We start from the raw sequence: 17,819 nt of genomic DNA on the forward strand, positions 1-17,819 counted from the left end.
CAAAATTAACAGGATTGATGGCTTGATTGGTGGAGCTAGAGAAAGAATTCCAATTAAATCAGAATCCATGGAGCAGCAGCTATTAAATCATGTAAAGACCTGGACTTGTTGGAAATGGTGAATGGTCCTCTTTAAAAGGGGTCTCAGGACCACCTGTATGGTAGAAAAATCAGCAGTTGCCAAACTCCCATGTATTGTACATTCTTTTGCTTAGTTTGTGGTAGTCAGGGCTGCAGACTATGGTGTCACTCCACACAATGACATCACCATCGAATATACTGTACTATGTCCTGGAAATCTGCAAGAATGGTGGCTGCTATTTCACTCACTATAGAAGCAACAGTGATGCATTGACTGATACCAAAACTAAAACAACTGTATAGGCACATTTTTAGGATTCACAAAATACTGTCATAATAACCTATAGAAAAAAGTATGACTATGGAATATGTGCTATTGATCTATCAGTAAAATACATGACAAAGACAAATACACAGTGTTACTTTATACATGTATTATTGCTCATGCAGATGTTTGAAAGACGGCGGGGGAGACGTGGCTTTCGTGAAGCACAAAATGCCAGGTAACCATAATCTATTCATAATCTCTTCTTATGATGGCGGGAAATCCAGTAGTAAAAGCTTAAAAGTAGCCAACCATGGCAGACCTCAAAGGGCAAATGCCGTGGCAAAGCTACGCATCTGGTTGGCATACTAGAGGTCGGGGCTAAAATTGTGTGTAGAAAACCATCTATAAGAAGTGTCAATATTGTAATAACTGCTCATCATTGTCCTGCAGAGAAATATCATCAGGATTACGAGCTGCTGTGTACAAACGGTGAAAGGAAACCAGTCAGCGAGTATGAAAAATGTTTTTGGGGAAGGGTACCATCTCATTGTGTGGTGTCTATCAACGATGAAGATACGATTAAAACTATTACTGATTTCCTCTTACAGGCTCAGGTAATTCAATTATATTTTGTGTGTTTCCTTCATGGTGTAATATGTATAAAGATAATCCCAAAATTAGAGATTGTGGACCTAAAGGCACAGTGCACACAGAGTTTTTTTTTTTTTTTTTAGATTATAAATCCAATGCCCTAAACAGGTCAGAATACAGTTGGAGAAATTCTTGATATCCGTCTCTCACAGATTTCAAAGCGTGGCAATGACAGCTACTTCTTTTTTTTTTTGGTATTCTGATAAGGAGTAGAGATCAGTGAGTACTGTTCGGATCAGCCGATCCGAACAGCACGCTCGCATAGAAATGAATGGACGTAGCTGGCACGCGGGGGGTTAAGCGGCCGGCCGCCGTCAAAGCGGAAGTACCAGGTGCATCCATTCATTTCTATGGAGCGTGCTGTTTAGATCGGCTGATCCGAACAGTACTCGCTCATCTCTAATAAGGAGCATTCTGCTTTATCTTGACATTGTTTTAGTGCTGGAAACAGTCCCAATAAAAGGGACTAATGAGCGCAAAGACCCATGACAGCAAGCGTAGCGCAAATACAACCCTCAGCCTCGGGATTCTGACGCAGGCTCCATTGCAGGCTCATTGATTTTTCAGACATGTATTTTTACTGAGTGAACATAACTAGAGATGAGCGAATAGTATTCGATCGAATAGTAGTATTCGATCGAATACCTTCCTTTGCATAGTTATTAGTGTATCGGACGAATACCACGCGGTAACTATTCGATTGCCTTCCCTGGTGCTTTTTTTTTTTTTTTACAACAATAACTATGCAGGGGAGGTATTCAATCGAATATACTCGCTCATCTCTAAACATAACCTAAATAGACTTGAAGCTGTACATACTCAAGAAACATCCAGCTGTAATACCACCCTGCAATGTCCAGTGTCGAATTGAAAGGCTTAGGGCCCACCAGAGGAACTTGTTCTGGGGGCCCACCCAACAGCTTCCTGCTAATAGCTCACACCCTGGCTCCTTCACTGAAATCTTACATATGTGCTGACTATCTGGCGTTACTGAGTATGGGTACCAATATAGTCATCCCCTATAGTACTGTGCATGCCTCAAAGGCTCCATGACCATTTCATGCACACTGGCCACACCCAATGTAATATGCTAGCCAGAGGTCTCCCCCAGTATAGTAGGCTCCCACAGTGACCCCACACAGTATAATATGCTCCACAGTGACCCCACACAGTATAATATGCTCCACAGTGGCCCCACATAGTATAGTATTTTCTCCAAAGGGCCCCCTATTATAATGCTCCACAATTACCCCCTATTTTAATGCTCTACAGTGGCCCCACATGATATAATATGCTACCCAGAAGGCCTCCCTAGTATAATGTTCCACAGTACCCCTCCCCCAAGTATAATGCTCCACAGCGGTACCACAAAATATAATATGCTCTCCAAAGGCCCCCCAAGTATAATGGCTCACAGTGGTCCCACATAGTATAATATACTCCCCAGAGCCTTCAGCCACTTCAGGCAAGCCCCTTGAAATTTATTGATGAATATTTGCGAGGTTCACCCATTTGTTTCAGACTCCAGAGTATAATAACCAAAGGCCCAGTGGAGGGGAGGGAAAATAGCAAATAGTTATACTCAACTTGCCTTACCTTTCCTGGGCATCCTCGCATTGCTCGCTGTCTCCACCGTCTTCTTCTTCAGGCCTAAGTCTGAAGTCATGCTTTACGGACGTCATCGCTGAGGCCTGTGATTGGGACTCACTGGGCATCACATCCCTGTGACTGGGCCTCAGCTGTGACATTTGGAACATGTGACGTCAGCTACAGGCCAGAAATGGCCAGATTATGCTGAATCTCTGGACGCTTTTTCCAGCTAGACATTTGGGTGCCAAAAATGTTCAAAAATTGTGTCAACAAGTTCTGGTTCAAAATAATCCAAGGCGGTATAAACATAGAGTACTGTAGACAGTCTAAAGATATGGCAGATTTATCCTCCAGCATCAGCCACTGTGATAAATCTGGTGAAGTTCATGGCTGACTATCTACGTATTAGTAATATAAGAATACTAGAGGGAGGACCCGGCTTCGCACGGGTATATTACATTTTATGTTTGTGTAGTGGCCCCATAAGAATTGTCCAATTTTGCATTGGTGTATTTTGTATGTGGTTTGTGTGTATGTCCATAAGCGTCATGTGATTATGTGTATCTCATTTTGGATGTCAGTGAAAAACCTGTGATTAGTTGTTATGGATACCTGGAGTAAAGCTGTATCTAATCCTTCCCCGTGTAGTACTGTGTTTAGATGCAAGTATCTAATCCTACCGCATGTGGTACTGTGTGCAGACGTGTGTATCTAATCCTATGGCGTGTACAAGTGTGTGAAGACACGTGTATCTAATCCTCCCCTGTGTGGTATTGTGTGAAGAGGCGCGTATCTAATCCTACGGTGTGTGGAACTGTGTGTAGATGCGCGTATCTAATCCTATGGCATGTGGTACTGCGTGTAGACGCGCGTATCTAATCCTCCCCCGTGTGGTACTGTGTGCAGATGCGTGTATCTAATCCTCCCCCGTATGGTACTGTGTGCAGATGCGCGTATCTAATCCTCCCCCGTGTGGTATTGTGTGCGGAGACGCGTATCTAATTCTCTGACTTGTGGTACTGTTTGCAGAGGCATGTATCTAATCCTCCAAAGTGTGTCACTGTGTGCACACACACGTATCTAATCCTCCCCTGTGTGATATTGTGTGAAGAGGCGCGTATCTAATCCTTCGGCTTGTGGAACTATGTGTAGATGCGCGTATCTAATCCTTTGGCATGTGGAACGTGTGCAGACGCGCGTATCAAATCCTTCAGTGTGTGGAACTGTGTGCAGAAGTGCGTATTTAATCCTCTGGTGTGTGGGACTGTGTGCAGACCCGTTTATCTAATTCTACGGCATGTGGTACTGTGTGTAGACGCGCGTATCTAATCCTATGGCGTGTACAACTGTGTGAAGACACGTGTATCTAATCCTCCCCTGTGTGGTATTGTGTGAAGAGGCGCGTATCTAATCCTACGGTGTGTGGAACTGTGTGTAGACGCGTGTATCCAATCCCCCGGCATGTGGTACTGTGTGCAGACGCGCGTATCTAATCCTATGGCATGTGGTACTGTGTGCAGAGGCATGTATCTAATCCTCCCCTGTGTGGTATTGTGTGAAGAGGCGCGTATCTAATCCTACGGCGTGTGGAACTGTGTAGACGCGTGTATCCAATCCCCCGGCATGTGGTACTGTGTGTAGACACACGTATCCAATCCCCCGGCATGTGGTACTGTGTGCAGACGAGCGTATCTAATCCTATGGCATGTGGTACTGTGTGCACACACACATATCTAATCCTCCCCTGTGTGGTATTGTGTGAAGAGGCACGTATCTAATCCTTCGGCGTGTGGAACTATGTGTAGACACGCGTATCTAATCCTACTGCATGTGGTACTGTGTGCAGACGCGTGTATCTAATCCTATGGCGTGTACAACTGTGTGCAGACGCGCGTATCTAATCCTCTGGAGTGTGGAACTGTGTGTAGACGCATGTATCTAATCCTTCTGCATGTGGTACTGTGTGCAGACGCGTGTATCTAATCCTATGGCATGTACAACTGTGTGAAGACACGTTTATCTAATCCTCCCCTGTGTGGTATTGTGTGAAGAGGTGCGTATCTAATCCTACGGCATATGGTACTGTGTGCAGACGCGTGTATCTAATCCTATGGCGTGTACAACTGTGTGAAGACACGTGTATCTAATCCTCCCCTGTGTGGTATTGTGTGAAGAGGCGCGTATCTAATCCTACGGCATGTGGTACTGTGTGTAGACGCGTGTATCTAATCCTATGGCGTGTAAAACTGTGTGAAGACACGTGTATCTAATCCTCCCCTGTGTGGTATTGTGTGTAGACGCGTGTATCCAATCCCCCGGCATGTGGTACTGTGTGCAGACGCGCGTATGTAATCCTATGGCATGTGGTACTCTGTGCAGACGTGCGTATCTAATCCTCTGGAGTGTGGAACTGTGTGTAGACGCCTTATCTAATCCTTCGGCATGTGGAACCGTGTGCAGACGCACTTATCTAATCCTTCAGTTTGTGGAACTGTGTGCAGAGGTGCGTATTTAATCCTCTGGTGTGTGGGACTGTGTGCAGACCCGTGTATCTAATCCTCTGGCGTGTGATACTGTGTGCTGATCTGTGTATCTAATCCTCTGATGCGTGTATCTCAGCTTGGATATCAGTGTTGTATTGTGCATGCGGAGTGACCGTGTGTATTGCAGTTGGAATATGAGTGAAAGTCTTGCAGGTTTGTATTGGCTAAAGGGGGGCACTGTGTTTGGAATGCTGTATCTCAGCAACGGTACGTCCGAGCGAGTTGGAGTCTCGTCTTAAACCTTCCCGGATACCTGAAGTGTCTCTGTACCAAATTTGGTGAAGATCGGTCCAGTCGTTTGGTTCGCATTAGAGCATGCACAGACAGACAGACAGACAGACAGAAATTCATTTTTATAATATAGGGAGATAAGTATTTTCTACAATAGCCCAGTCAAGTGAGCGGTCTGCTTCTCTTTAAATAAATGAGCAAGGAAGGTTACATGGGTTGACCTGCTAGTTTTAGAGCATTGCGTGCTGTTATGTTAAGGTTAGTAATACTGCTGATATTAAGACATTTTATTCCTTTTCTATTTTTAGAGCAAACCAAGCTGCAAACTCTTTGATTCACCTAATAACCAAGACCTCATGTTCAAACATACTGCAAACGGTTTCATTCCCCTTCCAGCACAAGTTGATGCCTTCATGCTCTTGGGAAGAGAGCTCTTCAATGCCATGAAAGCAATGCATACAGGTATGAGCGAAGTGGTCAATGTACATAAAATCTCCTGACATCCGGGTATATAGATGTCGTTAAACAAACATAGTTGAGCATTCATCTGTGGTCTCCAAAATCTCCTCTCGTAGGACTGCAAAATGATGGCACTTAAAGTGCTCAACCTGTATGTATTCCAGTAGATTTCTATGGATCTGCCAGTGACAGCTGAGGACTGTACTAATCTTCCTTTAAAGGGGTTTTCTGGCCCTAAATTGATTTTTCATTCTGATGACTTTTACACAGCGTCTGGCACCTGGAGGCTGCTGCAACAACTGGTCTGTATGGGGTCCAAGTGCTAGACCACGACAGATCACCAACTGATGACCTATCCTGTCAAATTGGGCCCAGACAACTCCTTTAGGCAGTTGCATAAGAATACATTGGGCCACAGTGCATATGCATAACCTGCTTTTTCACTCTTTTAATAAATCTGGCAAATTTTTAGACCAGCAATTCCAACAGGGTTTGTGGAAAGCCACCAGAGATGCTACAAAACTCGAGGAAAAGATGGATGCCTGTTGTCTTTAATCTATATCAGTCTCCTGAGGATGTAGATATAGTTGATTAGAATGGTGAAGCAGGAAGACTTTAGTGTCCTCCTTCATTACTCAGGCCTCTTCTAGTGATGTCTGCGGCTTGGTACAGACTTGCTGTATTAAGATAAGATGCAGACAAGAGGAAGAGCAGGAGAGATCCTTTCCGAATAGCACGCTCCCATAGAAATGAATGGAAGAGGCCGGCACACAGACTTTGACGGCGGCCGGTCGCTTAACCCCCCCCCCCCACACACACGTGCCGGCTATGTCCATTCATTTCTCTGGGGGCGCATCTTTACTCCTGACCAATGAGGATGAATGTTATTTGATTGTTATTTATATGCTACCACTACATTATTAAAGGGATTCTATCATTAGAATACCCTTTTTACAATAAATACACGTAGGAATAGCCTTAAGAAAGGTTATTCTTCTCTTACCTATTTTATTCTGATCTACGTCGCCGTTCCTGAAGAATTTCTTCTTTCTTCCTTATGGAAATGAGTTTTCTCGCAGCACTGGGGGCGTCACCAGTACTGCTTGAGAACTCTCCAGCGACGGCCTATGTCTTTTTCTCTGCCTCCCACCTTTTCTCTTGGTCCAAAAGCGCCAACTGCGCATGTCTATCGGCCATTTTCCTGTGGTTTCTCCCTGAACACATTTTTTATGCAGATTCTAATTCACCAGCAACTTTGACTAGGGACTGGGACTAGGGAGCCAACTCTCCCTATTCCAACTCCAGGCCATTTTCATAAACCTTCAAGCCTAAGGCAGAGGGAGGAATGATATATTTCTTCAAGATTACTAACGTCTGTCTAACCTTGCTTGCACTCTCTTGTTAGACTTCGCTTTTGTTAGTTTTATACTTTGGCTTTGTGCTTGTGTTTCTAGTTATCTGCTGACACTCAGAATCAGGTTTATATTAAGTTACGAGTGTCTTTTACTATAAATTGCAGAGGTAGAACAACCATCTGAAGATAAAATCCGCTGGTGCACACAAAGCATAGAGGAGAAAGTAAAATGTGATACCTGGAGTATTGCAAGTGAAGGAGCCATTGAATGTGTGGAGGCTTCCATGGCAGAAGAATGTATTACAATGATTCTGGTAAGCTGGCCATTATTGCTGTTTTTACTCTATCAAAGGATTGCCTTTGAAAACAATACATTTTCTTAACAACCTTTAATAGAATTCCCAAAGAATCAACTGATTGTAACTGTATTGTATTTTTGTGGATTTTGTGTTTTACATTTAGCTTCCCCTTAAAGGGGTTGTCCAGGTAAAAATTCTTTTTTAACTTAGGCCAGGTGAGAAAAACCATATTCACCTGTCCAGGTGCTTCGGTGCCACCCAGCATGGTCCAGTACATTCCTGCTGCTCCGATGTTTAATCCCAATGGAAGTCCTGGCAGCACGTGACCACTGCGGCCAATTGGTGGACTCAGTGAAGGACATGAGACATCTACCTGTGACATCCTTCGGTCCTTTCCTTAGACTACAGCAGGATCAGACCATGATGGGAGGCACTGGAACACCAGTATAACTAAGGCTATATTCAGACAACCAATGGCCATTTTCCCCTGACCATTTTACAACCAAGGGGCTCCCTTGAGTGTATAGAGAAACCCGTGAAAATGGTCGAAAAAAGGTCATGACCAATATTTTGACAAAAAACTGATATTTTTGACATTTTGACATTTAATTTAATGCTGCCATGTGACGTCCGTTAAAAGCTTACAGAGATGGGACCCATGTCATTTACTGTACAATTCTGTCTGTTGTTTCGTAGTGTGATGTATGTTGCTAAGGGGCACCATCATAAATTACAATTACATGGTACCTATTATATATACAAACTTCTTACACCCTAGTGACAAGTCAGATCTTTTATGTTCAATCTTATTTATTAAAGCTTTAAACAAGAACAAGAACAAAGCCCACATTCAAGACAAAGGACACACATTAAAAAGAAAATGGGGAGGGCACAAGTGGTCACACAGGACCCAAGTAACCACATCTGGAAGTAGAAGAATGGTATAGGCAAAAGGGTCAGGTTCAAACATAGAATGTGGAATTGTCAGAGAGCCCCATAAATTTCATAGGCTGGATCATCAGTTCTAAACACAACCTGAAAAATATTAGGAAAGTCTCCCACCCAGACCCTTAGGCCAATGCGGAAGGGGAGCTCCATACAACCCTTGCACCCAATAAAGAGGAGAAGTAAGAGGAAAGTGGTATATTTAAAGAAAGCAGAGTGAAAAGGATCCCATGTAGGGTGGGTAAAAGGGCTAAGAAAAGGGAGTCCAGTGAGCACCAACTGGGAAACTGTAGGACATACGGAGGGGAAAAGAAGCAAAGAAAGAGAAACAGAGAGTAAGAAGAAAATAAGGATATAGTAAAAGGAGAGCTAAAGCAAAATAAAAAGAGGAGACATGGAACAGAGGTCCTGAAAACTTGGTCCCAAAGGGGGCACACACCACCACAGCCCCACCATTTGTGCACCATGGTACTCCACCCCAACCATATCTCCAAGTGTTCAGAACAGAGGAAAAAATGGAGTGCAACCAAGAAAGGCATCTATACCATCTGGTCTCAAGTTTCTAACTTTTTCCTTGGGCTGAACATGTTGAAAAATTTTATGAGAGAATAGGTAGGTCCTATGCCACTCCTCAGAGTAACTCTCATCCCCAGGTCCTGCTCCCAGGGTTACCCAAGTCCAAGTTGCAGAGTAGAAGGCTATACAGCAGAGAAATAGCATACGCCAGTGGGGAAAACTGGTGGAATAGATTATCAAACACTGCTGGGCTAGACCACAGCGGACACCCGCTCCATGGGAGTCAATAAAGGAGCACAGCTGGGAGATGCAACCATGAGAGATTCAGGAGATCCCATTAAGACATGGTAGAAGTGAGGGCTCTCAACATAGTCCTAACCCAACAGTCTACTAATCACACACCCTAGGGGAAAGGTGGGATTCTGAAACATAGGTGTCAGAGGCCCTACCTATTTTAACAGCAAACTCAGACACTTCATAGAGTACCATATAAGCAACATCACTTGAGTAATGACTACATCGCCCAAGCACCTGTCTGCAGGGGCAATAAATGAATCAGTATATCGACCAAGTGATTCAGGTGTAAATTTGTCCATCCCACTCCTCTGGAATTCTTTGAATGCCACAACGCATTTAGCCCCATCCCCAAGTACATTTAAAAATAGTTTGAGACATCGAAAAAAAAAGGGGGGGGATAACGGGTATCACTTGAAAAAAAAATAAAGAAAATGAGGGAGAATGTCCATTTTTATGGTTCAGTGGTCCTGAATAAGAAATGTATCATTGTAAACTGTGCTGACAGCCCTACAAGGTATGATGATGAGTTTATATTTTAATTTTGTGGTGACAGACTCCCTTTAAACTAAGCCACCTATGGCACATGAACCAGTGGAGGGTCATGTGGTATAGCTGATTTATAGCAAGGCTGGTGTATTGTCATGAATCAGGCTAATCTTTTGGTACTGCAGGGATCTTTTAGGGCCCATTTAGACGGGCACAGAGGGGACGGATTATGGTGCGGAATCTACGTCATAATCCGCCCCCTCACAATGGTGGTCTATGGAGACCGCTAGCAACATGCAACGTGACTTTTCTTGAGGCGGATTCCACCTCTGGAGGTCAATAGAAGTGAATGGGAGGCGGAAACCGCGACGCGTTTTTTTACGGTCCATTTACTGTCCGAGAGGGGAAAACCGTCTGGCTTTTTCTGAAGTAGTTTTTACCAAAAAACGCTCCAAAAAAGGTCCAAAAACAGCTTCCTAATTAGGAAGCTTTTTTTTTTTTTTCAGACCAAATTATGTCACTCGTAATTCACATGTGAACTTAGCCTAAGACTATCTTACAATATACTGATATTGATAGATTTCCAACAAATTTGTTTAATCTATTCTACAGAAAAACGAAGCTGATGCAGTCACACTTGATGCAGGATACCTGTATACAGCTGGGGAATGCGGACTGGTTCCAGTAATGGGAGAAATTTATGACTGTAAGACATTAGGGATAGGAACTAAACTGTCTTTATACAGATAAACCACTGTTTACCTACAATGAGTGAACTCCCTAAGGAGAATATAACAAATTCCAAAAATACCAATTTTAATTCTGTGCATTAAGTTCATTATTTTTTGTGCTCTATTTCCTTACAGTTGAAGCATGCAAAAAATCAGGACCAACATCAGGTAGGAGCAAATATAATATCATCTACCTATGTCTACCTACTTTTGTTTCTTCTTTCCCTTCCTATCTATTTTATGTCAACAGAGCCATATTAGGGCTTGTTTTTTGTGAGATAAGTTGTACAATATTTTTGGAACCATTTACTGCCTGAACATTGGCAAGCTTCTTATTTTTTTGTGGTTATATCAGGACATTTTTAGGCTGTAGTTGCATCAGTTTACTTTTATTTATTTGCTTTAGGCTCAAGATATTTGGATCCCCCCCCCCCAATAAAGTATTGCAACTACCCCCTTGTACCTTTTTTGTTGCAGGCCTACTCCTGCTTGGTGAATTCACAGGAGCTCATCTGTTCCTTTGACAGTCTTATGAAGGTGCCCAGGCCTGTCATAGGAATATAACTATTGAAGCTGGACAATGACCAGCCTCAATAGTAATGTAGTGAATCTCCCACACTCTGCAATACAGTTTTATTGAAGTCTAGTGGGATGATTGTAGGTTCAAGCTCACTAGAGAAGGTTAATAAAATAGTAAAAAAAAGTTGAAAAAATATAAAAAAACAAAAAATAAAAGCTCATATTGCCCCCCTTTCCCTAGACTATATATCAAACTAAAAAAAAAATACTGTGAAACACATAGATCTTAGGTACCCCAGTGTCTAAAAACACCAGGTCTACAAACTTAGATAAATATTTTTCCTGTACAGTGAATATCGTAGTGCGAAATAAAAAGAAATCAAAAGTGCTGAACTGTTTTTTCACTGTTTTGCCTCTGATAAAATTTTTAACAAAAAGCAGTCAAATGTGTCATTGTTGTTCATGGAAAAATTAAGACCTACCGCGAAAATAAGCCCTAGCCCTTTTTTGGAGAAAAAAAATAATATAAGACCCTGACTTATTTTCGGTGAAACATGGTAGATTGGTATTCTATGGAATAGCTTGTAAATGTACTACGATAATTTATGTTATACCAAAATTATTTTATTTTAATATGGAGTAGTGAAAACACATTTTATTTTTTTTAACCTGGTGTCTAAATAAACTAAATAAATTGTTACATCTATGATATACTAGGACACTAATGTGCACAGAATTTTAGTCAATTTTTATTTTTTTTTATTCACTCAACGATCCATAAAGTTCAGCTTTAAATAGGTCCTTCTACCAGCTCTACCAACTCATTGCAACTTTCAAGAAGTACCCTCCACTGTTTCCTGCACATTGAGGGCCCGTTCGCATGATGTAACGTGGCGCTCATTCTGACACGTAAACACGTGTCAGAGTGAGCCCTTCAAAACAGAATCCCATTGACTTCAATGGATTCTGTCTTATGCGCGCTACACATTGAAATCAATGGGAGGCTTTTTAACCCATTGATTTCAATGTGTTACGTACGTTAAATGGAACCCATTGAAGTCAATGGGATTCTGTTTTGAAGCGCTCACTCTGACACGTGTTTACGTGTCAGAATGAGCGCCGCATTACATTGTGGGAAGGGGCCCTTAGGGTGCATGCACACTACGTAACGCCGGGCGTGTATGAGAGCCGTACACGCTGGCGTTACAGCAGGGCTGCCGAACACTTCCCATTCACTTCAATGGGAGCGCTCGTAACAGCGGCGTTTACGAGCGCTCCCATTGAAGTGAATGGAAAGTGTTCGGCAGTCTGCTGTAATGCCGGCGTGTACGGCTCTCATACACGCCCGGCGTTACTCAGTGTGCATGCACCCTTAGAGTTTCTCCCTTCTTCCTCCAGGCAATCATTTCCGTTCAGCTCAATTATACTATCTGTCAGGTAGGTGGTCCTAGGCTAGAGCAGAACGACAAGGACCGCCCACCTGACAGCAGAGAGCATAATTGTGCTGACACTAGCAGCACTTATTGCTTAGGAACAGTGGGGGCTAGAGAAATAATTTTGACTGTGCCCAAATTATTGGAGCAGCGCCTATTGAAGGATGATGGAGTTGGTTGAGGTGGTGAAAAGTAATTTTGAATGTTTCCAAAAAGAACTTCAGGCTATAGTATTGTTGCTGTCTATGTGTTTTTTTTTTGTTTTTTTTTATTAACCAAAAACCTTTTTATCTCTTTAAAGGTTCATACTTTGCTGTGGCTATTAAGAAAGCAACTGACAAGGATATCACATGGAATAATCTGGAAGGCAAAAAAACATGTCACACGGCTGTTGGGCGCACAGCTGGATGGGTTATCCCTACTGGTCTTATTTTTAAAAAGACAGGCAAATGTGATATGTGTAAGTCTCATGTCAATATTTCTACAATGAGCATTGACTTGTACTGTATGTCTAATTCATTTTACTTTCAGATCCCTGACAAGCCTACCAAGTTATCCTGCAGGGGTCCTGGGTGCTGGCCCCTTGCAGATCTAATATTAATGACTTATCTTAAGGATAGGCTATCAATATTAGAAAATGGAAAACCTCTATAAAATACTACAGAATTTTTTTTATCTAGCTCGACAAGTGGGCTTGACACAGCAGATAAAATGGGGTCGTGGCTTAAGTTGTGACAATGTGTGGCCCAATTGCACCAAAATTCTGAAAGTTTCCTAATTGGTGGTATAAACTTAGGTACACCCGATTTATCATCCATCATCAGCCACTGTGATAAATCTGGTGCATTTTCAGACTCTTCTAAGGTTACAACATCTATTAGTAAATGTTGACCAAGGTACTCACTTCATGTTGTTCTTCATTTTATAGCAACTTACTTTAAAGAGAGCTGCGCCCCTGGAGCTGATCCCAATTCTAATCTCTGCAAACTGTGTGTTGGGGACCCACAGAAATCACTGGATGGCACAAAGTGTTCCCCAAATAAAAGAGAATCGTACTACGGCTATCATGGAGCATTCAGGTACGTGTAATAATAATGTTCATGCTTAAAATCTGTGGCGGAGCAAAGCTAAAGAGGGTATAAGAGTTACTAATCCCAACCCCTGGTGTCTGAGATGCCGCACAGGACCACCCCAACATAAGTTGATACGAGTATTATAATTGGCACATAGTAGGAAGAGCCATTGTTATGTTATGGTTCTGTCTCTGGAGAATGGACAGTTCCATACAAATCTGTCTGTAGATGTGGCGATCTGGTTTTGGTGGTAGGAGAAAATTTTATGGCACATTCATTTTAAAAATTATGATAAATTCACTCAGGATGGAATTGCCTTACCAAGTGAAATCCACAGAAAAATACAACAGTAGGCAAATGAATGAGATTTTACAAATTAAAGGGGCTGTCTAGGTAAAAATGGACTACTCTTTTTTTAACTTTTAAATCAACTGGGGGTATTGGAAAAAATATTCATCCTCACCTGTCCCCGATGCTCCGATGTCCGATACCTCTGCTTAACGGGTCTCTTCCGGAGTTCCACTGAAGCCGCTGATTGGCCTCAGCAGTCACATGACCGCTAAGCCCAATCAGCAAATCGAATGCAATGTCAATAACTGTGACATCACAGGTCTCTTCCTGGGACCAATCAGCGGCTTCAGTGGAACTCCAGAAGAAGAACTGTAACACGCCAGGAGGACACCGGGACATCAGGGATAGGTGAGTATGCATTTTGACAAATTTTTTACTGCCCCTGGCTGATTTAATAGTTAAAGGGGTTGTTCAATTTTGCCTAGACAACCCCTTTAAGTCAGTTGGGTCAGGCTTTACTGACAGGCGTAACTTGAAGTTTCTGGTCTTCAGTGCAAAATTTGTAATGGGACCCCTAGCTACCTTATTCCATATGGAATAGTGGTATATTTTATCTATCAAAAGGACATTCGGGGCCCCTCACAGTTTAGGGTTTGGTAGCGACTGTTATCACTGCACCCCTATATCTTTGCCCCTGGTTACTGATTCCCTTACTGACATTTAAGGCCGGGTTCACACGATGTATTTCGGCACGTAATGTGGCACGTAGACGCCGCGGGAGCTTTTGCGGGCCGTATACGCTCCCATTGTTTTCAATGGGAGCCGGTACCGTAAGCGCAGCGCTATTTTGCGGCCGTGATTTTGTGGCGGCCGCAAAATAGCGCAGCGTATACGGTACTGGCTCCCATTGAAAACAATGGGAGCGTATATGGCCCGCAAAAGCTCCCGCGGCGTCTACGTGCCACATTACATGCCGAAATACATCGTGTGAACCCGGCCTAATACTCTGTCATGTCTTATGCTGCTTACATTGGTTTTGTGGTGAATTTTATGAATCATTTCTCACCTTTCTCATATTTTATAAATGATTTTATATGATTTACTGAAACACTATGTATTTCTTCTGCTTCCATTAGGTGCCTATGTGAGGTAGGAGAAGTTGCTTTCCTGAAGCACACAACTGCCTTTGAGATCTTTAAAGGTAAGCTTTTCCATACATTCTCCCCACTTTAGTATACAAATTACCAATTCTCTCAGCATCTTTGTTGCCATTGTTGTGGGGATTAGCTGACACGATCACATTTTTGAAGCAGCTTCAACCAATGTAATATTCCCATGTTTTTTTTATGGAACTACAGTGCACCAAAAACCCACGGACACATGAATAAACACATTAATCACATGGCTTCTGCAAAAAATACGGATACCACAGGTACCGGTCACGTGAATAAGACCATAAAGGGAACCAGTCAGTAGGATTTCGCAGCCCAAATGAGCCAATAGCTTATAAAGCAACTGGAGGGTGTTGAAATGATCTGCTTCTTATGGTGCAAGGGGTGGAGAGTCAACTGAAATAGTCAAGCCATCCATGCTCCCTGTGCTGTGATTGATGTTCTTGGGTACAGGAACATCACTACACAGCTTTCCTGACATCCTGCACTTGCACCATGGTGATGTGCCTGATGGCTTTGTTCTCCCAACCCCCCAGTAGAGGATATATTCGTAGCCAGGCAGTAGCGTGCCTAAAACAGGAGCATGCCGCCACAATGCAATGAGGGTTTTGGCAAGTTGATATGCTGGGTCCTGGTGATGGACTCCCTTTAGGCATATACCAATTCCTATGGGAAGCCACTTTCTGCTTGGAGGAACATTTATTAGGAAGTAGACCTAGCACCATTTTATTTCAGTTTTCTATAAAGCTTTGGGGCCTCTCTGATTCTGATCTGCTATTTCTACAGTATATGCATTCATCCAGTGAGTACCAAATAAGCCCCTGAGCTTTCTAACATGATCTAATATTATTTTATAAAGATAACCTTCTTAACTAAACCACATTGTCATGACATCTTCTTTCTAGACAATCCTGCTTGGCTAAATGGTAAAAAGGAAGAGGATTTTCTCCTATTGTGCCCAGATGGAACTACCAGGCCTCTGTCTGAATATAGAGAGTGTAACCTTGCTAATGTTCCAACCCATGTTGTGGTTGCTACACCAACCAGAAGATCTCTGGTTTTAAGAATTCTTAAAGAACAGCAGGTAAGATAAAGGCCTAAGGGGGTTTTCCAGGTCTTAATTTTTTTGATCAGAAATGATCTGGAAACTGTATTAGAATTCACCTATATCTTCTGTAAGGATAGTACCCCTACTCCTCACTAGAGATGGGTGAATCTCTGACATTTTGTTTCGGATTCGGGTGCTTTGGTCCAAATATTCATTTTGGACCAATCTTGTTGTGATTATTATACTCTGGGGTATCTTTAGATCTCAGAGTAGAATAGGTGCTGAAACATAATAAACAGTTATATTCACCTTCCCACTTCTCTTTGGGCAGCCTTGCATCCTTTGGAGCTTCCTCAGGTCCTCTTCTGGCCTCCCTGATGACATCATGTGCCTTGGGGACCACAGAGGATGCTGACTGGACTTCACTTGTCAAATGGGATATGACATCATGATGACACTTTAATACGGGTTCATGGGTGATGAACCCTAAAAGTGGTCTGTGTTGGCGTTTTAGAAAAGTCAAGTTAGATCTGGTTCAATCTTAATCGGTCCACAATTCTCCCACCATGCAAAGTGTAATGTGACCTACTTGTGATGTCATGTTCAAGATCTCAGCTTGTCGACATTCAGTTCGGAAGCTCCATTGCTTTCAATTCCAGCCCTATTTCTTATAAGACCATCTTTACTATCAAATGTTTCCACTTCTTTATGTTGTGTCATAAGGCATCTGAGCTAGTTTGTGCTGTCCAAAACTCCAAGAAGAAGACTCCTGCTCCTACTTATCCACAAAACGTTTATGTCTTTTACTTCTTCGTTCCAGCATAAATTTGGAAGGAAGGAAGACAAATCTTCCCAGATGTTCAGTATGTTTTACTCCCAAACTCGCTCAGACCTACTCTTCAAGGATTTAACACAATGCCTACGTGAAGTCACTGGGACTATGACAGATTTCCTTGGAGAGGACTACATCAAAGCCATAGCTTCAGCTAATGCCTGTAGAAAATCAGGTACTTTATCTTCTTCACCATCTTGATAATAATTTTTTTTAGCTTCTCAGATTCTTAAATTTCTTTTAAAAATCAATGTAAATGTATCCTTGGCCATTACAATAAGACTGTTGTCTTTGAGCAGTGGTGGTCCAACTAGTCTATTACATTTTAATAGCAAAATTACTATAGTTTTGCGTTACCACAATGTTTTCCCATGGCCTAAATCTTCCTTTCTTGGTTTGTATCCACAGAACTACTGAAAGCGTGTACCTTCCATACCTGCAAGTTGTAAAGGTCTAGTCCTGACCAAGGCTTTCCATCTATATTCTTTTTCATTTATCGCCTTGTTCTTCTCCATAAAATGTTCTGCATTGACACTCATGCAATATGCCTTCATCTTTCAATAAATAGACTGAAATTTTATTTTACAGAATCTTTTTTCCTTATATCACCATCATTTATATAGCGTGTAATATTGACCTGGGTCTACGCATCTCAGGGAAATAGATAGGGAGCGTTTAGTATAAAATCTGTATTACATGAGATGCTTTCAGTCTTCTAGAACTTATTCAGATTCCTTAGATTTATGGATTGTATACACAAATGTAGCAGAGTTTAACTTCAATTTGATAAGATAGAAGCCATTGAAACACACAATAAAAAAAAATCAAATTCAGGCTAAAGCCCCTCGCAGACAACCGTGTACTAGGTCATTGTGCTATCCGAGTTTTCCCAGATAGCACACTGACTCATTTATTTCTTTGGGCCTGTGCACATGATTTGTGTACTACATGGATCAGTATGCGGGCCGACGGTCTGAGCTGCAAAACTCAGGACAAGTCCT

General features: G+C 42.3%; 1 protein-coding gene across 1 annotated transcript in view; it reads left to right on the top strand.

Moving 5' to 3' along the window:
* The window catches only part of LOC142198157 (serotransferrin-like), a 28,716-nt gene extending 11,318 nt beyond the window's left edge, over positions 1 to 17,398 (top strand). The window contains exons 6-17 of the mRNA XM_075269042.1: positions 531 to 583; positions 799 to 962; positions 5,672 to 5,825; positions 7,342 to 7,490; positions 10,332 to 10,425; positions 10,586 to 10,618; positions 12,704 to 12,862; positions 13,331 to 13,481; positions 14,903 to 14,967; positions 15,844 to 16,022; positions 16,807 to 16,993; positions 17,227 to 17,398. Coding sequence (XP_075125143.1) covers positions 531 to 583; positions 799 to 962; positions 5,672 to 5,825; positions 7,342 to 7,490; positions 10,332 to 10,425; positions 10,586 to 10,618; positions 12,704 to 12,862; positions 13,331 to 13,481; positions 14,903 to 14,967; positions 15,844 to 16,022; positions 16,807 to 16,993; positions 17,227 to 17,267 — 1,429 coding nt within the window. The 3' untranslated portion in view covers positions 17,268 to 17,398. The remainder of the gene's footprint in view (positions 1 to 530; positions 584 to 798; positions 963 to 5,671; positions 5,826 to 7,341; positions 7,491 to 10,331; positions 10,426 to 10,585; positions 10,619 to 12,703; positions 12,863 to 13,330; positions 13,482 to 14,902; positions 14,968 to 15,843; positions 16,023 to 16,806; positions 16,994 to 17,226) is intronic.
* The last annotated feature ends 421 nt before the right edge of the window (positions 17,399 to 17,819 follow it).

The sequence above is a fragment of the Leptodactylus fuscus genome, chromosome 3 (assembly GCF_031893055.1).
Source record: "Leptodactylus fuscus isolate aLepFus1 chromosome 3, aLepFus1.hap2, whole genome shotgun sequence".
Taxonomy (NCBI): Eukaryota; Metazoa; Chordata; class Amphibia; order Anura; family Leptodactylidae; genus Leptodactylus; species Leptodactylus fuscus.